Source organism: Leptonychotes weddellii, chromosome 8, assembly GCF_054177405.1.
Source record: "Leptonychotes weddellii isolate Sample4059 chromosome 8, ASM5417740v2, whole genome shotgun sequence".
Classification (NCBI taxonomy): Eukaryota; Metazoa; Chordata; class Mammalia; order Carnivora; family Phocidae; genus Leptonychotes; species Leptonychotes weddellii.
This window is the reverse complement of record NC_138376.1, coordinates 52,148,291-52,168,306: the sequence shown is the minus strand read 5'-3', so window position 1 is coordinate 52,168,306 and position 20,016 is coordinate 52,148,291. Positions and strand designations below refer to the sequence as shown.

Genomic DNA, 20,016 nt, shown 5'->3' with positions numbered 1-20,016 from the left:
ATTTTTTAACACTGTCCATAAAGTGATCTCAATTATAGTCTATTTATTCATTTTCAAGACTCCATTTTTTTGTCCCCCAAAGATTAACAACTGAAAAAAAAAGCACCAAAGCAATCTTTGAATTTGTATCTGAGTCCACTATTCTTTTCAACTCTACCAGCATGTTGTTCTTTAACTGTAAGGATTGAGGACATTTTAGAAAGTAAGATACTCCAAAATTATACATTGTGGATGACAGCTATTATTCTGTCTTTATTAAAATCTTAAATGGTTCGATATACTTTCTAAATATTAAAAAAGGTCATAAAGCATACCTTTTCTTTTGCTTAGTTAACCACTAAATATCTAAAATTAATTTTCATTATATAAGGTATAAGATTATATATATTTTTATTCCAGACTGGAATCATATATGTATAGAGGCATCCTAACCCTTTCCCTGCAGTACTCTAACATTGATGATAAGGAAAGGCAAGATTTATCACAAAGCACAGAGTGGATTCAAAATCTATGCTCAGGGTTGGAATGTATTCTTAATAAAGTTCATTTGTTATTTTGCAAAGACACTAATGTTCACCACACTGCTGATGAGGCATAAGTGTCCAGTTCATCATACCTACTGAAGGATGCTATAACCACCTTTCACTGAGAGGGTGCTGGAAAACAGCAGCACCCCTCAGCATGCCTGGAAGTAAGGGCCAACAGTAACTCCTTACAGATTCATCTAGCACCTTAACCTGAGCTGGGTGTGCTTCAGCACTTTGTCTCACAAAAGCTGTTACTGACATTTGGTACTTGAGGTTCCCAGAGGATAGAGCTCAAGAGTGAGATGCTTAACCAACTGAGCCACCCCCCCCCCGATAATTCCTTTAAATAATGACAAGAGGGGCACCTGCCTGGCTCAGTCAGTAGAGCGTGTGACTCTTGATCTCAGGGTTTTGAGTTTGATCCCCACGCTGGGTGTAGAGATTACTTTAAAATAAAAGTGGCATTCATGGGATATACAGTGTTTTGGTAATGTTAATTATCACTATAGACTATTCTCTGAATGCTCTCAAGGTAAAACAGCTGACCAGAACAGAAACCAAGATCCCCCAAATGCTAGAGAAATCAAATAAGAACTTGTAAAGGGAAGAGTTGCTGGAGCATGAACAGAAGTCTAAGGTCAGAATGGAGCACTAATACAGAAACGGATTTGAGAAAAGTTAAATTGTCAGCTTTTGGCTTTAAACTAACGTAAGTAGAAATGGGATTTTGTAATATAAGGGGATGTCTGAGACAAATATGGACTTGTCCCTAAGTAAACAAAAATATTTCTTATAAAGCCAAGGGCAGTAGTCACATGACATAGAGAACAGTCTAGATCCCTCACAAAATAGTGCTTTGAGAAGAGGAGGCTGGATATTTTTCTAATTTGTCAAAGTTACCACATAAACCCCAAAATTATTAGTGACGGTAGGCTGGTCTAAGTAGACTATAAAAATACCCCAAAAGGGAGCTGGGTTAAAAGCTTGGTGCTAATTTCATGGGAGGGGAGAAGACAGGAAGTCTCTCAAGATGCCCAAGACAATTTCTAGCTATTACAAACAGGATGTTCGCCAGTGTTATAACCTGAAGTGAAAAAATGCTTAACATTTCTTTATAGAATATTCTAAATATAGTCAGTGACTGCTCATCTGTCTATGTGATGTAACTTCGTAATACCTATAAACAGTTCTCACCTCATACAACATACCCCTACTCCAGTCTTTCTGCCAGGTTGTTAGATTTAAATAAAACCATTTAGAAAATAAATCCAGTTTCTTTGATTCTGGAGAAGTTGGAGAGCAAATGAGCTCTTACCTGTGAGAGGTTCCACTGGGGCTGTTGAGCTTGCGGCAGGCCAAACTTACTCTGGGGTGCACCCATCTGTCCCACCATTCCTCCTTGGGGGCCAACCACATTTGGAGGAAGTGGCATCACACTAGTTTGTGCATTTCCCATAAACCCATTGGGCAAGGGCATGCCCACCATCATGCTTGCACTCTGTCCCATCACATTTCCGAGAAGGCCAGGAGCTGCAGGGGTAGGCACAGGCACACCCATTGATGGAAAACCTTGAAATGCAGTCGGTGCTTGTGAGGTAAATGGTATATTTGTGGGTCCCATAAACACACCTGCATTTTAAGAACCATGAAAAGAAAATGAGAAAACAGGGCTATTGTATACAGCTGCACTCATCTCTCTAATCACAGAAAAAGGATCACCATCTTTCTCAACTACCCACAGCAAAAATTTTAATTCCAGTCTGCTCCTACTGCTCAAACTCACACCATAACCCTCAGAGCTGGTTACTTCCCGAATGCAGTTAGTTATAAACCTGAGCAGCACATTTAATTAGGATAAATAAATCTTATGCAATAGCTATAGAAAATATCCAAACTACGTAGCATGAGATTACGTGCTGACGAGCACCACTGGGCTCCCACTATCAAACACATAGTGAGACCTGTCTGCCTTTAATAGAAGCAGGTGGGATGGCCTATAACTTAGCTCACTATTTAGAGGAAATGGGCCTAACACATTATGTAAACAACAAATCTTACTGTGCAGTATTTCATTATAATTATTAAAAACTCCAAGTTTTGGAATTCTTGTGGTAACAGTGCTTATTGTTTACTTACAGAAAACTGTACACAAAGTTGTAAACTTCATGCAAATCAAAATAATTCTTCAAACACAATCCATGTCCTGTAACCTTGTGAAACAATATTAAGTGATATGTGAACAGCTTGTTAATTCTAAGTGAATAAAGTTCTGTGAACCCTGTATATGCCTTTTTAATTCTAATGCTTCAATTCTGTATTTGCACAAATTGCAACAAAGGTACCCATTACATAGAAAAACAACACAAAGGGTATGCTTCTAGTAATGTCACTACACATTGCTGACAGCAGATTTTAAAATGAATTACCAGGAGTACTCTGCTGCTGAATGGTTCCTGTACCATACAAAGATAAGATGGAGTCTTTGGAGAGTTGTTTCTTTGCCACCTCTTCTGACTTTGTAGCTTGCTCAGTGAACAGATCCAGATCTCCAGATATTACTGCAGACAGAGTGGCAGCTGCAGGTATAGAGGGCGTCCCCTGAGACAAATACCAAAGCAAGCTGTCAAATTCTGCATACTGAAACATAGTTCATCTGTTACTTAAAATCTAAATGAAATTAGAAATTAATTGTACAAGGTAATATGGTGACATTACAGAGGATCATTCACAAGCCCACATAAAAACAGTATCTAGGAGGAAGGTACAATGTTTCCTATTTTGAATCTGTTGCTGGAAGAGAGGCAGACTGAAGCTCTTTCATAATAAATTGCGTTTACCTGCTCACCTGACAACTGAGTTTTTGCCCGTCACATCCTGACCCACATCCTGACCACAGTGGCTTCACCAACAGCATGTGATGGCCGTGTGAGGACCACCATTCCTGGAAGATGCTGAGGCATCCCCTTTGGCAACTACTACTCCAAGGATCTGGTAGCCCTTGAAATAAAGAACATTGCTACAATGACAGCATACTCCAAGAGGGTCCTGCGAAGGCTGATCTTGTCTTCTTTGGAAAAAAGAAAAGGCTTCTTCAAAAGCTGCATCAAGATATTTTTATAAATCTAACCTAGATCAGTTTTAACCACAACATTAGGATGTTTCTAGTCCATCCAGAAATGAAGCACAGCTAAGTTCAACCACCTATACTCTCAACCATATCTTCAACCCCACTTTTGGACAAGGGGCAAAGGAACACAAAGAAACATGTAGACACGAAACAAAAATTTTCACTTAATCTATATCTGCACACAGATTAAAGTGAGACTGTTATAGCTGTGATAGTATAATGATCTCTAAAGTCACTAAATATTCAATCACATTTGTTTACATGAAATTGTTTTATATATGAAGAGTTTCAAAGAATTCTAAGAACAGTAAAAACTGAGTAAGAGTCTTCTCAAACTATAGAATAAGGTGAGAGTAGTAGGTACAAGCTAAAAATCATGCATATGATTTGTCTTAATTTTTTAAAAATTCAGACATTCAACAGGTTGGCTAAAAAACCTAGCAATAAATTACCATCCAAGCATTGTATTCACAAATTCAAGCAGATCAAGATGTTGAATCTATTATGACAAATTAAAAATTTTGAGATAAGCCACTTAATTTTGCAAAAGATCTAAAATGCGTTAAGAAATTGGACATAATGGAATACCAAATATAACAATATGCTTGAATAAAGTATTATCTGAACTACGAATGATGCAACAGAAGCTCACAGAAGCTAAGAGCAAGAGCTCTGGAGCCAGCCCGCCAGGACTAGAATTCTGGTCCCACTGCTTACTAAAGAAAACAACGTACCCTTATTTTGTCACTTAATCTCCACTGTCTCTCTTCTCTAAACTTGGGGATAATAAGATTTCCCACCTTACACAGTTGCTTGTGACCACAAGAAGTGCTCTGTGGCAGGGTTAAGCACACAGTGTTTACTGTTAATGTTGTCAGGTAATGAAGCAACCATCTCACTAATCTTTCCATCATGTTTAGTTTCTGTTCAATCGAAGAACCTGCTTAAAATCCAAAATGGCTGGGAAACCTATTACAGTAGCTCCCCCGTTTCCACCCCTTCCAAGATACATTCCAAGTACCCTGTGGATGCCTGGAACCACAGAGAATACCAAAACCTACATATACTATATATATACTATGCTTTTTCCCTATACATCCATACCTCTGATAGTTTAATTTAGAAACTAGGCACAGTAAGAGATTAACAATAACTATAAAATAGAACAATTATAACAATATACTGTAATAAAAGTTATGTGAATATGGTCTCTCTCAAAATACACTGTACTCACCCTTCTTGTGATGTGAGACGATAAAATGCCTACGTGATGAGATGAAGTGAGGGGAATGACAAGTGAGGCATTGTGACAAGTGTTAAGCTACTACTACTGATCACCCGAAGATCATCTGCTTCTGAACTGTGGGCAAGTGAAACCACGGAAAATGAAACCACAGTCTCATCCTAGAGCAGCCTAATATTCACATGCTCTAAACATGGATATTTCTTCTGATGAGGGTGGATAAAAGAGTATCTACCTCAACATGGTCATAATCTAAAAAGAGCCAAACCAAATAGCATGATGAATAAGCACTCATATGTCTGTTTTTATTTTTTGGTGCTCCATTTGATAGCAGTACAACTCCAGGAAAAAGAAGAACGTTTGCCTATCAATTTACACTTTGGGACGCTGCAGAATCCCTAACCAGAGGTTCTCTGGCTGTCGGGATCCTAGGGCTGACCCAAGGACAAGGCACAGCACTCGTGTAGGTCTAGATACTGTTTGTATATGTATATTATAGATAGAAGGAAAGGGATGGCTTCTACAAGTCACCTCTGGGGACTCTGGAATGATTCCCTCTGAACCCCCAATACACATGTGCATTCTGGTTAGCTGAGTATATCTAACCTTCTTCACAAGACTACACAGCCAAACAGGTAAATCTCACTTTCACATGAGTGGGAAATCTTTTTTTGTTTTTTTTTAACATTTTATTTATTCAGTTGAGAGAGAGAGAAAGAGAGAGCACAAGTGGGGGAGGGGCAGAGGGGGAGGCACAAGCAGTCATGGGGCTGATCCAGGACCCCGAGACCGTGAACTGAGCCCAAGTCAGACGCTTAACCGGCTGAGCCACCCAGGCATTCCTGAGTGGGAAATCTTTTTTAAAAACATTAATTATGAACGAAATGAGCACTGAAAGAATTATAGGGGCTCACAGTAATTCCTATTTCTGTCCAATCAATTTTACATAATAGAAACCCAGCAAAATTAGTAATTTCATAGCGGGAGTGTATGTATAAAATGTGTACTTTAACCTGCCTTTCCCCTCTCCCCATTTTGAAAGACATTATTTTGAAAACATATCTGGGTTTTAACCTTTACATGTAGTTCAGATGAAAGATAATTCTGTTCCCCAAGTATTTTACAGGGCTCACAATACAACTGGCACAGTTTTGGTCCAAAAACAATGCTCTAAAAAAAGAATTAGATGTGATTTTAAAAAAAATCAGTCATGTTACTCTTAGTTATTAATGCAGAATGCACAAAGCATGCAGGTCAGACCAACCCCTCATGAAGGCAGGAGCTACACCCCATATTGCTTGTCGGGTGCTACTTAAGAGTTTAAATGACGTCTGCATTGTTCTACTTGCTTTGATACTGAACAGAACACATGAAGTAGTACACTGAAGCCTCAGATGTGGGGTCTAATTCTCTAAGCGGCTGCAAAAAACTCTCATTGTCCAGTGGAATCGAAGGAAGTCTAGCAGATAAAACAGCCTCACTAGAATGCTACACCAAAAGAAACTGCTTTTCATGCTCAGATTGTCAAATATTCTAAATGCTTCTTTCTGAAGCCACAACATTAGCATTAGACAATTTTTATTACCACATGAATACCCCTGCCTGCACAAATTCACAAGGTGCTTAATGTTAACTGAAACCACAGTAGTAACAAACAGTTCCTCTTTTTATGTGTTGGGGGAGGGGAGAAGGAGCCAAGTCATAAAATAAAGCTATCTTTTCTGAAAATAAAAAATGATGCAGACAATTTTGATAAAGATAATTTAAACTAATTCCTCAAATTTATTTGCTCAATTCTATTGGTAATTATACAATGACTATCATAATAACAAAAAATATGTGTAATAAAATAAGCAAATTAATCTTCTTAGTAAGACATAGATTCTTATTAAAACTTTCTACCCAAACAATATACATTTGGCTCCGTTTTTCTAGAGAAAAGGGAAATATTTTACCTCAAAAATTATGCTGTACTGAAACAAACTACTGTTCATTTATAAAGTATAAATTTAAAATAGAATCTTAAAGCTGTATGCTTAAGAGTAACCTATATCCCTAAAAAAGTTCATATATTCACCTTAAAGAAAGCTAAATACTTCATGGGATCACTTGTATGTGGGATCAAAAAAAAAAAAAGTTGAATTCACAGAAAGCAAAATGGTGGTTACCGGGACTCAGGAGTGGAGGAAATACAGGGAGGTTGATACAAACTCAGTTATAAAATGAATTAAAGGTCTGAGGGCCTACAATGTGACGATAGTTGATTATACCGTATTACGTTACTGAAATTTGTGAAGAGAGAGCTAAAGTGTTCTCATAAAAAAAAAAAAAGTAAATACATGAGGTGATGGATGTGTTAATTAACTTGATGGTGGGAATCAAATATACACTTTAAGTATTTACCATTTTACTTGTCAGTTATACCTCAATAAAGCTGAAAAAATATTTAAAAGTATTAAGCAATTTACAATTTTAAAAAAGGAATGAAGGCAAAAAAAATTCCACGTAGTATTAAGAACACAATTCAAAATTTCTTTACCATCAATATGTAAAAAAGTTCTGATCATTAATATTGTTCTAAATATCGGGCGCCTGGGTGGCTCAGTCGTTAAGCGTCTGCCTTCGGCTCAGGTCATGATCCCAGAGTCCTGGGATCGAGCCCCGCATCGGGTTCCCTGCTCCGTGGGAAGCCTGCTTCTCCCTCTCCCACTCCCCCTGCTTGTGTTCTCTCTCTCACTGTCTCTCTCCCTCTCTGTCAAATAAATAAATAAAATCTTTAAAAAAAAAAAAATATTGTTCTAAATAATTTTTTAAAAATCATTTTAAAAAGTAAAAATAGTGTGTCCATTATACTTCAATTTTAAAAAAAGGTTTTAGGACTAACTTAAAACAACTAATCTTCATAAAAAATATGAGTACTGAATTTGCTAGAATTTCTTATTCTTGGTTTTCCTGCAGCCAGAGCTAAATCTTCGGAATGGCTCAATACAGCATAAAAAAAGAACTACTGGCTTGTAATCAATATTTAAACACCCATGGTTTTAAAACCTCTGAAGTGACCTTGTTAATCTCAGGCAAGTTTGAGATAGTCTGAGTTTTCCCACTGGTTCACTCTAAACAGCACTGTTTGCCTAAAGCAGGAGTCAGCAAACTTTATACAGTGAATATTTAGGCTTTGTGGGTCAAACAGTGTCTGTCATAACTCTTCAACTTGTAGTGTGAGAGCAGCCACAGACAATATATAAACAAATGGAATGGCTGTTTCAATAAAACTTTATTTGCAAAAATGAGCTGCAGGCTTAATTTGCCAACTCCTGGCCTAAAGAATAAAGTTTTCAAATCAGAGACTGCTCAGAGACAATTCTTTCAAAATTAAATTTTGAGACTTTTCAAAAAAGAAGTCATGATCATGTAAAACCATATTCTTATTACATACCTGAGCTGGGGGTATGACAGTTGCAGGTAAGGGATTAGAAATCATTGGTCCAAAGATGTCTAGATCATCATTCAGGGACGGCAATGTGGTTGTGTTCCCATTGGTCACTGGTGCCTCAGCAGGGCCATCTGAAAAGAATATAGATTCTCATCCTAAAGTAGATTCTCTTAAATTACTTGAAACATGGCATCATTGAAAAAATATATGGTTTAAAAAAAAAAAGTTCAAAAGTTGACAACAAAATATATGTCCCCCTTTTACCCCAGGCTCTCTCCTCTTTCCCAAAGAAACTATTTCCAGTTTTATTCTCCCAAAAATATTCTTTACTCACCGGTTTCTAGGTATAATATATCCAAACCCCATTTTAACAATAGTGGTATTACACTATTCACATTATTCTGCATCCTGATGCTTCCTTATGTGCCAGGCACTGTTCTGAGTACAGACATTAACTCATTTAATTCCCATAATGTTATGAGACAGACACAACTATGACACAAAAGAATTCAAATATGACTCATGAAAGCATTTTTTTTTCATTTCTAACCACAAATGGCAACATTCGTTTGAAGTCAGACCTCTTAAAAGAACTATTTCATGTTTTCCAGTCCATTCCGCATTCCACTTACATCATGTATAATACATCATATAAATATGAACCAGAAATAAAATATTTTAAAAGGACAAGATATTCTAGATTAAAAACACAATTAAAGGAACATCTTTTTTGTGGTATCTACAAGAGCTCAGTAAAGAAACTCAAATAACAAGGACATGTGAGCCAGTGGTGCCCATAAGCTGCAGAGGTGGGGACAGGGAAACAACCTCATCAAACAGACATGTTTAATTCTATCATATGAATAAGGAAGCATTTTATTAGCAGAAAATATAACTATATTTTATATATGCAGTTTAAATTCACAAAAAAAAAAGCACATGTCCTATAAAACAATGACCAAGAGGAACAAAGGTAAAAAAGCAAAAACCTGACAAGTTGAGTATAAACTATGTATTTCCAGTTTTTCAGTTAAAATTTTTTGCTTCTTCAAGAGCAAACACTAATAATTAGGAAAATTTTACGAAAAAAAATACCTTACACATGAGAAAATATTATCTTTTATTTTTTGGTGAATACAGAAAATGTCATTAATTGATTTTTATCACAGGTCATGTCAATCTAGTTTACAGGACACCAGTGAGCCCAGGATACACTGTGTGAGAACCAAGAGGTTCACCTACTCCAGGCAAATGATCTGTGTCCATACTTTTATAAACTGTACATCTTTCAGAAATTTAGGTCTAGGTAGTACACTGTATGTACTTCATTAAGAATATTTATACTTTCAAATCTAAATTCTATTCAGTATCTAGTAGTACATTATCTAAACTATAAAACAACATGCAGTACTTTATTTGGTTTTTGAAGTCTTATTTTACCCTTCATACCCTGAGGTTCACATATGTGACTAATAAAAATAACAGCCAACACTCAGTATAGTGCTTGTTTCGTGCCAGTCTAAAAAAATACAAATACATAAACACATATATGCGCTTTAGTCTTTATAATGATGCTATGAGAGAGGTACTATTAATTACCCTCATTTGCATATGACAAAAACATTAAATTTGTCCACCGTCACAGAGCCAGAGCAAAGCCTTGGGTTATAATATCTAAATCAATTTTTACTACAGAATCAACACATTCTTGGAAAAGATACAAACTATGCAAAAATTAATAAAAGTTCCTTACCATGGATGATGGTGATGGTTGCACAATAATGTGAATGAATGTACTTAATGCCACCAAACTGTAAACTTAAAACTGGCTAAAGCGGTAAATTGTACATTATGTGTATTTTACAATACAAAAAGTCCCTACGTTTTTTATGCTTATAAACAAATGCTTAAAAACATGCTTAAGACAATGAATATACAAAAGTCGTTTTCTTTAGATAAAATTGTTTTTGTGTGGGTGAGGGTGGACTGCATTCTATACTGCATGGACTTAAAATAACTTATTTATTCAGCCCTTCACTACTGGACATTTAGGTAGTTTCCAGACTTTCACCATTACAGAAACAGTAAATATCCACAGTCCTTCATATAAAGCCCACACAGCTCACTTCCTTCACAACTTCATGTTCTACTACTGGACTGCAAACAGCTTCATTTTCTCATTCCATTAAAAATTATTTGCATTTAAAATCTGACCTTTCAAAATCTCAGAAAAGCATTCCACACAAACTCCACCTACCAAAGTGGAGCTGCCATGAAAGTCAACTCATAATGTAAGTCCAAGGAACTTTGGAATCCTTTAGAATAAGACACACAAAGCATCTCCTTAGAAATAGTGATCTTTACGGCAAGGTTGCCACTGTTTCCAAGTGGTTAAGGAAGATACTGTTTTAACTACAAAAACCTAAGATGAGGAACTTTCTCCCAGGTCTGACCAAGGTTTCCAATCCAGCCTCGTGACAGACAACGGTGACTCTTCTCTGCTTTCACATCTGCAGCGCACGTGTCTTCTTTTCTCTCTACCATGGTTTTCTCCCCATATAATCCCCTAAATATGATGGATTTTACCCCATCGATTTTTCTTGTTAATACAAAAGCTAAGCATTCACAGAATTGTTGAAAAACAAATCCTTAACCTAAACAAAAACTTCTCAGCCTTGTATAATCAGTAAATACAAGTTCCCAATGGGTTTTCCCAATGGATTTTAATGTTTGTGAATTTGACTTGCTACCCTGGCCTGCTGTTTAGCATTCTTTAAAAAGGATTGTTTCAATTCATTTTGAAGGTTGTGTTTTTGATTGTCAGCATTTAAAAAGGACAGTTAAAGACTGTCATTATCATCATTATAAACATCGTAGTTCCCGGACATTTTAAAAGAATGTTTACATGTTATCATTTTTGTCTCTCTGAAAGACAGGAAAGGCATCTCTTTCCACTATCTCCAGTAACAGAAACCAGGGCACCAACAGATTAAAAGACTTGTTCAATGTCACTTCCCTAGTTAAACAGCAAAGTCTGCACTAGAACGGAGTCTTCTGATCCCTAGGCTAGTGAGTGCTCTTTACTTTAAACCACATTTCATCAGTAGTCATGTAATTAAAACTGTACCTAATTACGAAGACGTCACTTAAAATTCTGAAATTTAAAAGCCAACTTTTTTTTTTTAAAGATTTTATTTATTTATTTGACAGAGAAATAGCGAGAGCAGGAACACAAGCAGGGCGAGTGGGAGAGCAGGCTTCCCGCCGAGCAGGGAGCCCGATGCGGGGCTCGATCCCAGGACCCCGGGATCATGACCTAAGCCAAAGGCAGATGCTTAACGACTGAGCCACCCGGACGCCCTAAAAGCCAACTTTTAAACAGTTTATAATTATTTGCACCAAGAGCAGCAGTGACACCAAAGGTTCAAAAACCATTCAGCACCACATGCACAGTTCCTCTTCATCTCCCCATTCCACTGTCCTACCAAGCCTAGTATCTTCTCAATTTACAGGGAAGGACACAGGTGGATGTGGTCATCAATGAGCAAACTGGGCTGAGGGAAGCAAGTGTCGGGTATAGTCAGCCCTGGGTCAACAGAGTATTTACATATCACAGTGAGTTCAATGAATCCTTTTGATCAAGGGTCCACTAATAGCACAGTCTTTGCTGACTGAATAAAAGCTCAGAGTCCACAAAAGCAACAGAGAAGTGGACGTCTGTGCAAACTAATCAGAATTCACCACAGTCATGCACCTCAGAGTGAATGTTGGGTTCCTTCCTCAGCTACAGAATGGTGGTGGGAGCAGCCAGCAGCAGGAGGAGGGAGCAGCCCCCTTTAATCAGTATGCAGAAACAGTAGTTGGTGGGCAATAAAAATAATGGGAGATCCACAGTACAAGAAAAGCCTAAGGCAAATGGAAGAAATTTAGCTGGGGACAACATCATAAAGAATGATAATGAAGCACAAAGGACCCCTTGAAAAGGCAATGAGCAAACTGAAGAAATTAGGACAATGCAGTAAAGTGAAGAAGGAATTTCAATCTTAAAGGCAAGGGATCAAGCCTACAGTTAGCTGCTTGTGGGTAACTGTTTTCTTTCAATGTTACCTTAAGGTTTCAAAGCAGTGTTTTATCTGAAAACTGAGTTTGTAGATGTCTGTTTTAAATTACACACATACCATAAATTTACAAGAAAATGTTAAAATGTTTCGAGCTAAAGAAAAAGAAGTTGTTAAAATCAGTGCTACATCTCACATGAACATAAGGCATGCCCAGCATGCATTTACTGGCCTACTTTGCATCATGACACTGATAAATGCCTAGAAAGAAGGTAACATTTCAAATATGACAAAGTCATGAAGGCCAGTCTCTCTGTCTTCTAGAAATCCTCAATATGGTGAGTAAGACTGCTGATTCTATTAATTGTGGCTACACCAGAACTCATCTAACACCAATAATCCAAAAGAGTAAAGGTAAAAAAAAAATAGAACAAAACAACCAAAACAAAACAGTAAGACAATATTTAGTGTCTTCTTTTTGGTTCATTCCAAGTGCCTTTGAATGATAATTTGTAAACTAAAGGAAGTAAGAATATACTACTTTGCATTTTAATAACACATTTTTAACACTAGTATTTTTATTTAAATTCTATTGCCAGGTACTTTCATCAATGCCTTATATAAAGTATCTGAGTTTAATCATATCACCTCAAGAGAATTTTACACATTAAGTCTAGGATTTCAACAGAAGTCTGGTGGTGTACCTAGAAAACTCAACTGCCATAACCAGTTTGAGAAGCTTTTTCTGGAGCACCCAAGCAGAAACTGGTGCCCCTTCCCCATCTAGGGTTAAAACAGTTAAGTGGCAGTTGCCCTATGTCCCTAATAAAACCACGTGGAGGGTGGGGCTGGCTTTACTACCACCCTGCCCAGGCACAGTACTTGGCCCGAGCTCCCTTCTAAGGCAATTGATGACTCCCAAATCCAGAAGACCTAACACCACTTCCATTGTAGACCCATCCATCTGGTCAGCCAGGCCTACTGACTTTTCCACCCCAAATCCAGGGGCTGCAAAAATGGCGACCTTCCCAAGTACCTCAATATTTTCATTTTTAGGGTTTTTAAAAAATATTTTATTTATTTATTTATTTATTTATTTATTTATTTATTTGGGAGAGGGAGAGTGGGGGAAGGAGCAGAAGGAGACAAGCAGACTCTGCACTGAGCAGGGAGCCAGATGTGGGGCTCCATCGCATGACCCCAAGATCCCGACCTAAGCCGAAATCAAGAGTTGAACGCTTAACTGACTAAAGCCATCCAGGCGCCTGTCATTTTTAGTTTTTAATGGCATCTGAATATACTCAGATTGATAGGCAGCCCCAATATGCCACATTACTGCACCCTGGCGCCATGTTTATAGCCCAGAGACCTTGTCCATGACCTCCTGTCGTTTTACCAGGAAGAGAGTAGAGCTGCCTCCTTAATTTGATGCTTGACACAAAGCCCTATCCCAGGGCTTCCCCTCTCCAGTTCACCAATGACAGTGAGGTTGGAATTATCTCTCCCAAGCAGAAATCTGTCCTCCAGAGTCACTCTGTCCACAGGCCAGGGCATCCCTGCTGCCACAGCACCACACACAACTAGTCACACACAGGCACATGTCCTCCACCCACCGCCTTGTGAGCCGGAAGCACATCTTACTCTCCTCACCTACAGATCTGTTCCAAGTGTGCTCTCGTAGCAGCTGACAGGCAGTACTCCAAAGCTGTATGCTCAGTCACGGGCTTTAAGTCATAAGATGCCTTACAAAGGTAAGGCCCTCGGAGCTACGTTTACCTGAGTAGTTGGTTATCTGAGTAGTAATAAACACATTAGATCTTACTTGAAATAAATTTCCACAGGACAAAACAAAACAAAAAACTTATTTGCTCCTCCTCTGATCAGCAGCAGCAAGACAATTAACCTTTGAATTGAGGAAAATAAAATTTAAGTTGGGAATTTTTAGCATTATTCCATATTTCAAACTGAATTCTCTCAACCAATTCTCATACATAATCCCACTCTTCCCTCAGCAATAATTCTCTATCTTCCAGTTTCCAGACTGCAACCTCATCCCCGACTCGTATTACTATATACACACAAAAGCTGCATTTTCTGGTATTTACTAGAGTTCCATGAATTCTGCCGGCACTCAATAAACATTAATTGAATTCATCCTTTACTTGAATGTCAGATACATTAGCTGGTCATAATCTATTTGCATAAATAATAAAAAATGTCAAAGAGCAACTGAGATTTTATGTATTACTAATCTAGTTTAAGGCAGATAAGAATATGATAAGTAAATGGATGTTACGTTTTTCATTACCGTTTTTGACTGAGCACGAACATTCAGCCTTGAGTACACCCTTGCTACACCGGAAACCGCCAAGTCTAAGTCTTCATCAGTAACTACTGAGGCATCATCCTAAGAAGGAATGAGTTTAAGTGGAAACAGGACTGATTAAAAAAGGCTGCTTCCATGAGATGCAGTAATATTCTCTTTCATGGCTAAACTCTTTCTTCTTAAAGCTTTATAAATTTACATGTTACTCAAAGAACCCTTTTTATTTTCTACATAAGAAACCATCTAAAGCTCTTTCCTTAATAAAAGTGTTATTTGGAATTCCTTTGTATTAAAACACATAAATTGCTTTATGGAATGAAATCAACTCCCATGTGTGTTACTTTGTAGATTCAAGTCACAAGTCTACGCCATCCCACCCTGAGCGTGCCCAATCTCATCTGATCTCGAAAGCTAAGCAGGGTCGGGCCTGGTTAGTACTTGGATGGGAGATTCAAGTCACAAATGTCCATTTGAAGCATATTAAAATTTTCAAGCTTCAAATCGTTCTCAAATGCTTTTTTAAAAAAACAGGTGCCTGAGAGTTAAATGGAGCTATTTATTTTTACTTTTTAGTTAATTCTCTTACTGCTAAAAAGACAGTATTTAGTACTTTACCAAAATGACTGAAGTGGCCTTAAAAGATCACCTTAATCCTCTTGCTCTATTTGCTCTCCCTCTAAGCCCCTCCATGCTACCCATCCCTGCACTCTGGCCAGCTCTGGAGGAAGGGACCCCTTTACGAATGGGTACTCCAGTGCTGTGCAGCAAGCCCTGCAGGGTTGTCCATCTTTCAGGAGACGCACACACGTTGATTTACAGCTGCTGTCTGAGACTGCTAAGAAATACTTTAAGGAGTAAATGTTGTAGAACGGATTGCTTGGATACATATATATATTTCTGTACCATTTTATAGCCTCAGAAGACAAGAAATATATAAATATAAAACCGAATTGTATAAAACAAATTTCTTTCTAAACGTTTAAAACACGGTGACAGACTAGATTTCTTTGAGGCCACCCGATTTCCTCAGTGCTTTTAAGGGAGCAACAAATCCTCCATCAGCCAAAGACCATACTGTGTGACAACGGTCTGGAGGTTATACAGCATAATTTGACTCCCTCTTCTGCACATCCCTTCAAAGGCCTGAGCTATTTCCTACTCATCTCCTCTGACCCGATATTCAGGCTACAGTCTCAGCACAGCCCTGCATGCAAGTTACTATGCTATATGCCTCACATTTATTTATTCATTTAGATTTGGCCATCAACCACAGAGGGGTTCTTATTTCCATTTCCCAGATGAAAACACTAGAGCCCACACAAACTATAGGTTACTGCCTCTAAATTCAGTGCTGTTCTTATGACACAATGCCACCAGCTATCAATTTGACAAATGGAGCCAATGTCTGTTTTGTGTGGCACAAGGTCACCCAGCAGCCTTAGAGTTTTATTTTGTGTCACAGCTTCAACATAGTGTAAGAGTTAAGAACATGGGCCTAGCTTTGTAATCTACTAGCTAGGTGATTTGGGGCAATTTAACCTCTCTGTGCCTCAGTTTCTTCATTTGTAAAATGGAAATAATGATAGTTCACCAGCCTCAGGTGATTTACCCTTCACTTCTCCCCAGCATGGACTCAGGACCACTTGCAAGGATCTGCCTATTGCCAGTTCTCTTACAGCAATATATTCATCTACCTGCATTTTCTTTCCTCCACAGGTGTGGTTACACAAAAATAAAACCAATTCCTCCTTTTTGATAGGGTAATATAATAGTTTACAATAGTTCACTGAACACACTCTTCTGAGCAGAAGCAATGCAAGTTTTCATTAGGTTTAAAACTGTATCGGAAAGGGGCACCTAGGTGGCTCAGTCGTTAAGCGTCTGCCTTCGGCTCAGGTCAGGATCCCAGGGTCCTGGGATCGAGCCCCGCATCGGGCTCCCTGCTCGGTGGGAAGCCTGCTTCTCCGTCTCTCACTCCCCCTGCTTGTGTTCTCTCTCTCGTTGTGTCTCTGTCAAATAAATAAATAAAATCTTAAAGAAAAATTAAATTTTAAAAACTGTATCGGAAAAACAAAACAGACTACAAAATTATTTAGGGTACTTATGCTAGAGTATTCCTTCTCTTAGCCCCTCTCCTTGGAAAAACGGGGTGTGTAGCTAACTACACAAACATCCTCCTGATCTGGTCAGTGCACAGCTCACAGGACACCAGTGGTTTCCCAGGGCCACTGCTGCTATGTCTGGCATTTAGTCTGCTCATTCCCAAACTTGTTTCTGTCTACAGCATATGAACTTTGAAAAACAGAAGTCTCCCTGTAGGAATTTTCTGCTTTAAAAGTATGTAGAGGGGCGCCTGGGTGGCTCAGTCGTTAAGCGTCTGCCTTCGGCTCAGGTCGTGATCCCAGGGTCCTGGGATCGAGCCCCCGATCGGGCTCCCTGCTCGTTGGGAAGCCTGCTTCTCCCTCTCCCACTCCCCCTGCTTGTGTTGTCTCTCTCTGTCAAATAAATAAATAAATAATCTTTAAAAAATAAATAAAAGTACGTAGAATGCTTTCTGTGGGGGTTTTATCCTTTAGCTTGTTTCTGTCCAAAAAAATCTTCTAAAAACAAAAAAACTTAGAGAAAAAAGAGTAATATATTCTCTAAAATAAAACATGAATAAAAATTCATCTCTCTCATCATGTAAAACTGGAATGTATGTTACTAGAAAATTAAGTAGGTTATATACTGTTAACTGCATTTAACTAGCATTGTCAATGCATTTGAACTCGGCCATCGTGGTAAGTTAAAGCTTTTATTTCCTGAAACACAAACATGAATGAGAAAACTTGAAAACTTGCCCAAAGCTGTATGTCCTTTGAGCTTTTGAATTAAGAAAAAACTGAAGGAACCTCTACCTACTCCTCTATAGAGTTTGGTATTTAAAATAATTTAAAGTAGAACTTAAGAAATGTTTAGGCAGAAATTTCCCTAGATTAAAGGGAGTAAGCATAAGAATGATTTTATTTAAGCAGTTGAATACACCCTGAGCTAGATTTTCATTACCAAGATCATATCCATCCTTTGCAAGATGCCTTCTGGAGCACTGAGGATCCGATCCTCTCAGACACCTTCTGCGGTCCACCCCAGTCACCTCTGTGCCTGACAGGACTGCCTGTCAAAGCCTCCTGGCAAGGGGCCAGGGTGCGCTGCTCTGTGCGTGCAGTGAACTGACGACCGCAGACAGAAACCCCACAGGAGAGCTTTCTACCTTCGGTGGCATATTGAACTGCAACCTGTAAGGTCACGTTTAACACCAGCAATTTATGATTCTTCTCAAGCCTTATGCTTAGAGCATTTGCTCAGCCCTGAAGCATTCTCAGATGGGGTTTTCTACAAAAAAAAAAAAAAAGAAAAGAAAAGAAAAAGCAAAAAGCACTACTGGATGAAAGTATTAGTCTGGGAGGATCATCCTAACCAATTGCTAAGCTGTCTGTCAGTTTTTATCATGTAAAAACTAAGCAACAATCAACAAAAATTGGAGACTAGCATAACAGCATAATGCCCGGTGCTAGAATAACTACACAGGTAGGGACCATTAAGAACACCACCCCAACATGCCCTAGAAACTGATTTCAATTCTCTTCTAACATAGCAGGTACACATTCAAGTTAAGATGTATCTGAGTCTGGAGTCTGATTCAGGGATTTTCGGTCTGGCCCTTACTGAAGAGGAACCCTAAGACATTAGGTTATTTCCAAGATTAGAGGGCAGGTAATAACCAAGTATCTGACCCCACTTCTGGTATTAGAGAGCAAAACACTGAATAAGTCGTATTTGTACAGGCTTCGGACTCTAATTAATACCTATATATGAAGCAGTTCTTGCAGGTACAATCGGGAACAAAAGGCAGAGGTCAGCAAACTATAATCCACTGCCTATTTTTAAATATTTCTGGAACACAGCCATGTTCAATTGCTTATGTATGTGCATATAGCTACTTGCATATTACAATGGGAGAGTTAAGTAGTTGCAGAAACCATGTAACTTGCAAAGCCGAAGTATTCGGTCCTTTTCATAAAAATCTTGCTGAGCCTTGCTAAAAAGCATATCCAGAGCATTTTATGTTTGACCTTGGGATAGGGAGTAGATCAGGAAAGGTGAGCTGAAGAAAATAGGTTTAGCTTGAGTCAGTAGGTTGAAAAAAAGACCATGGACTCACCAAAGTGCCATTTAAAGGGAAGATCAAATTACTAAAATATGATCTTAATGATTACCCTATTATGAGATTAAAAGTGATCCCAAATACAAACAGTAAACTTTAGGATTCATGGCCCCTCTGTGGTCGTGTGACTAAACTAATGGTGAGGGTTTTCTCTGTATTTTCTGCAAATGCTTTATGTTAATGCCTGTTCCAGTCTCATTCACATGGGGATATACTGTCACCTCTGCATGACCATAAATCATACTTCAGGGCACCTGCTCCCTACCCCATACCATGTTTCAATTTACAGGGGAAAACCAGAGTCCCCTTAGGGGAGAGTGGTATGCTTACCTTGGGCAAAAGAAAAACAGTCTGCGGCCCAAAGTAGATACCAATAATCAATTCTGATTTAGGATCACTGTTTGTTTTGAGCTGGAAGGGACCTCTGATTCTCTGTGGTCTCCTAGACCTTCACAAACTCATTAAAGGTAATGCTTCAGAGAGCTTTAAAAAAAAAAAAAAAAAGCCTGAAAAGATTTTTAAAAAGAATTTATGATCAGTAAGAGTGAAGAGTTGTACATACTCTGGGTAAGATACCCCCAATCCCTGCTGCTATAACTTCACCAGCAAGATATCCCTCTTTCTGACCTTAGCTCCTGTCCAGGCCCCCTTTGGAACTCTTCCAGTATATGATCTAAAACTGACAGTCACCAGCAAAATCCCCTATATATCCTTACGTTCTTCAAATATCCTCATCACCTTCCTGTCCTATATCGACCTTGGTTCTCCCCTAAAGAAACGGTTCCCTGAAGCTCTCCCACTGTCAGAAAGAGAGCTGATAGAGAACGTATCAGATATTAAACGGATAAGAACAGGTACTACACAGACCATGAGTGAGAGAAAGAAATGTTAACTGATACATGCCAAGGAGATTTGGGGGTTGTTTGCTAGGGGGCATGGGCACTATCACAGAAAGTCTTGCCACAAGAGGGGTGCCGTCATCACCAAATCCTAAAATCTGTGGTACCGGCTTTGACGGTGGGTGGCAGAGGACAGGGAAACACTTACAGGATCTTGAAAAACAGAGACGCGATATGTGACAGTGCAACAGTTGGCAGG

General features: G+C 38.5%; 1 protein-coding gene across 5 annotated transcripts in view; it reads right to left on the bottom strand.

Annotated features, from left to right (window-relative positions):
* The window catches only part of SMAP1 (small ArfGAP 1), a 163,387-nt gene that overhangs the window by 1,201 nt on the left and 142,170 nt on the right, over window positions 1–20,016 (bottom strand). For all 5 annotated transcript variants that reach the window (XM_031023964.2, XM_081828483.1, XM_006729508.3 and 2 more), the window contains 3 exons: window positions 8,334–8,461; window positions 2,954–3,125; window positions 1,843–2,156 (listed from right to left, as the gene is read on the bottom strand). In XM_031023964.2, the coding sequence (XP_030879824.1) occupies window positions 1,843–2,156; window positions 2,954–3,125; window positions 8,334–8,461 (614 nt within the window). The remainder of the gene's footprint in view (window positions 1–1,842; window positions 2,157–2,953; window positions 3,126–8,333; window positions 8,462–20,016) is intronic.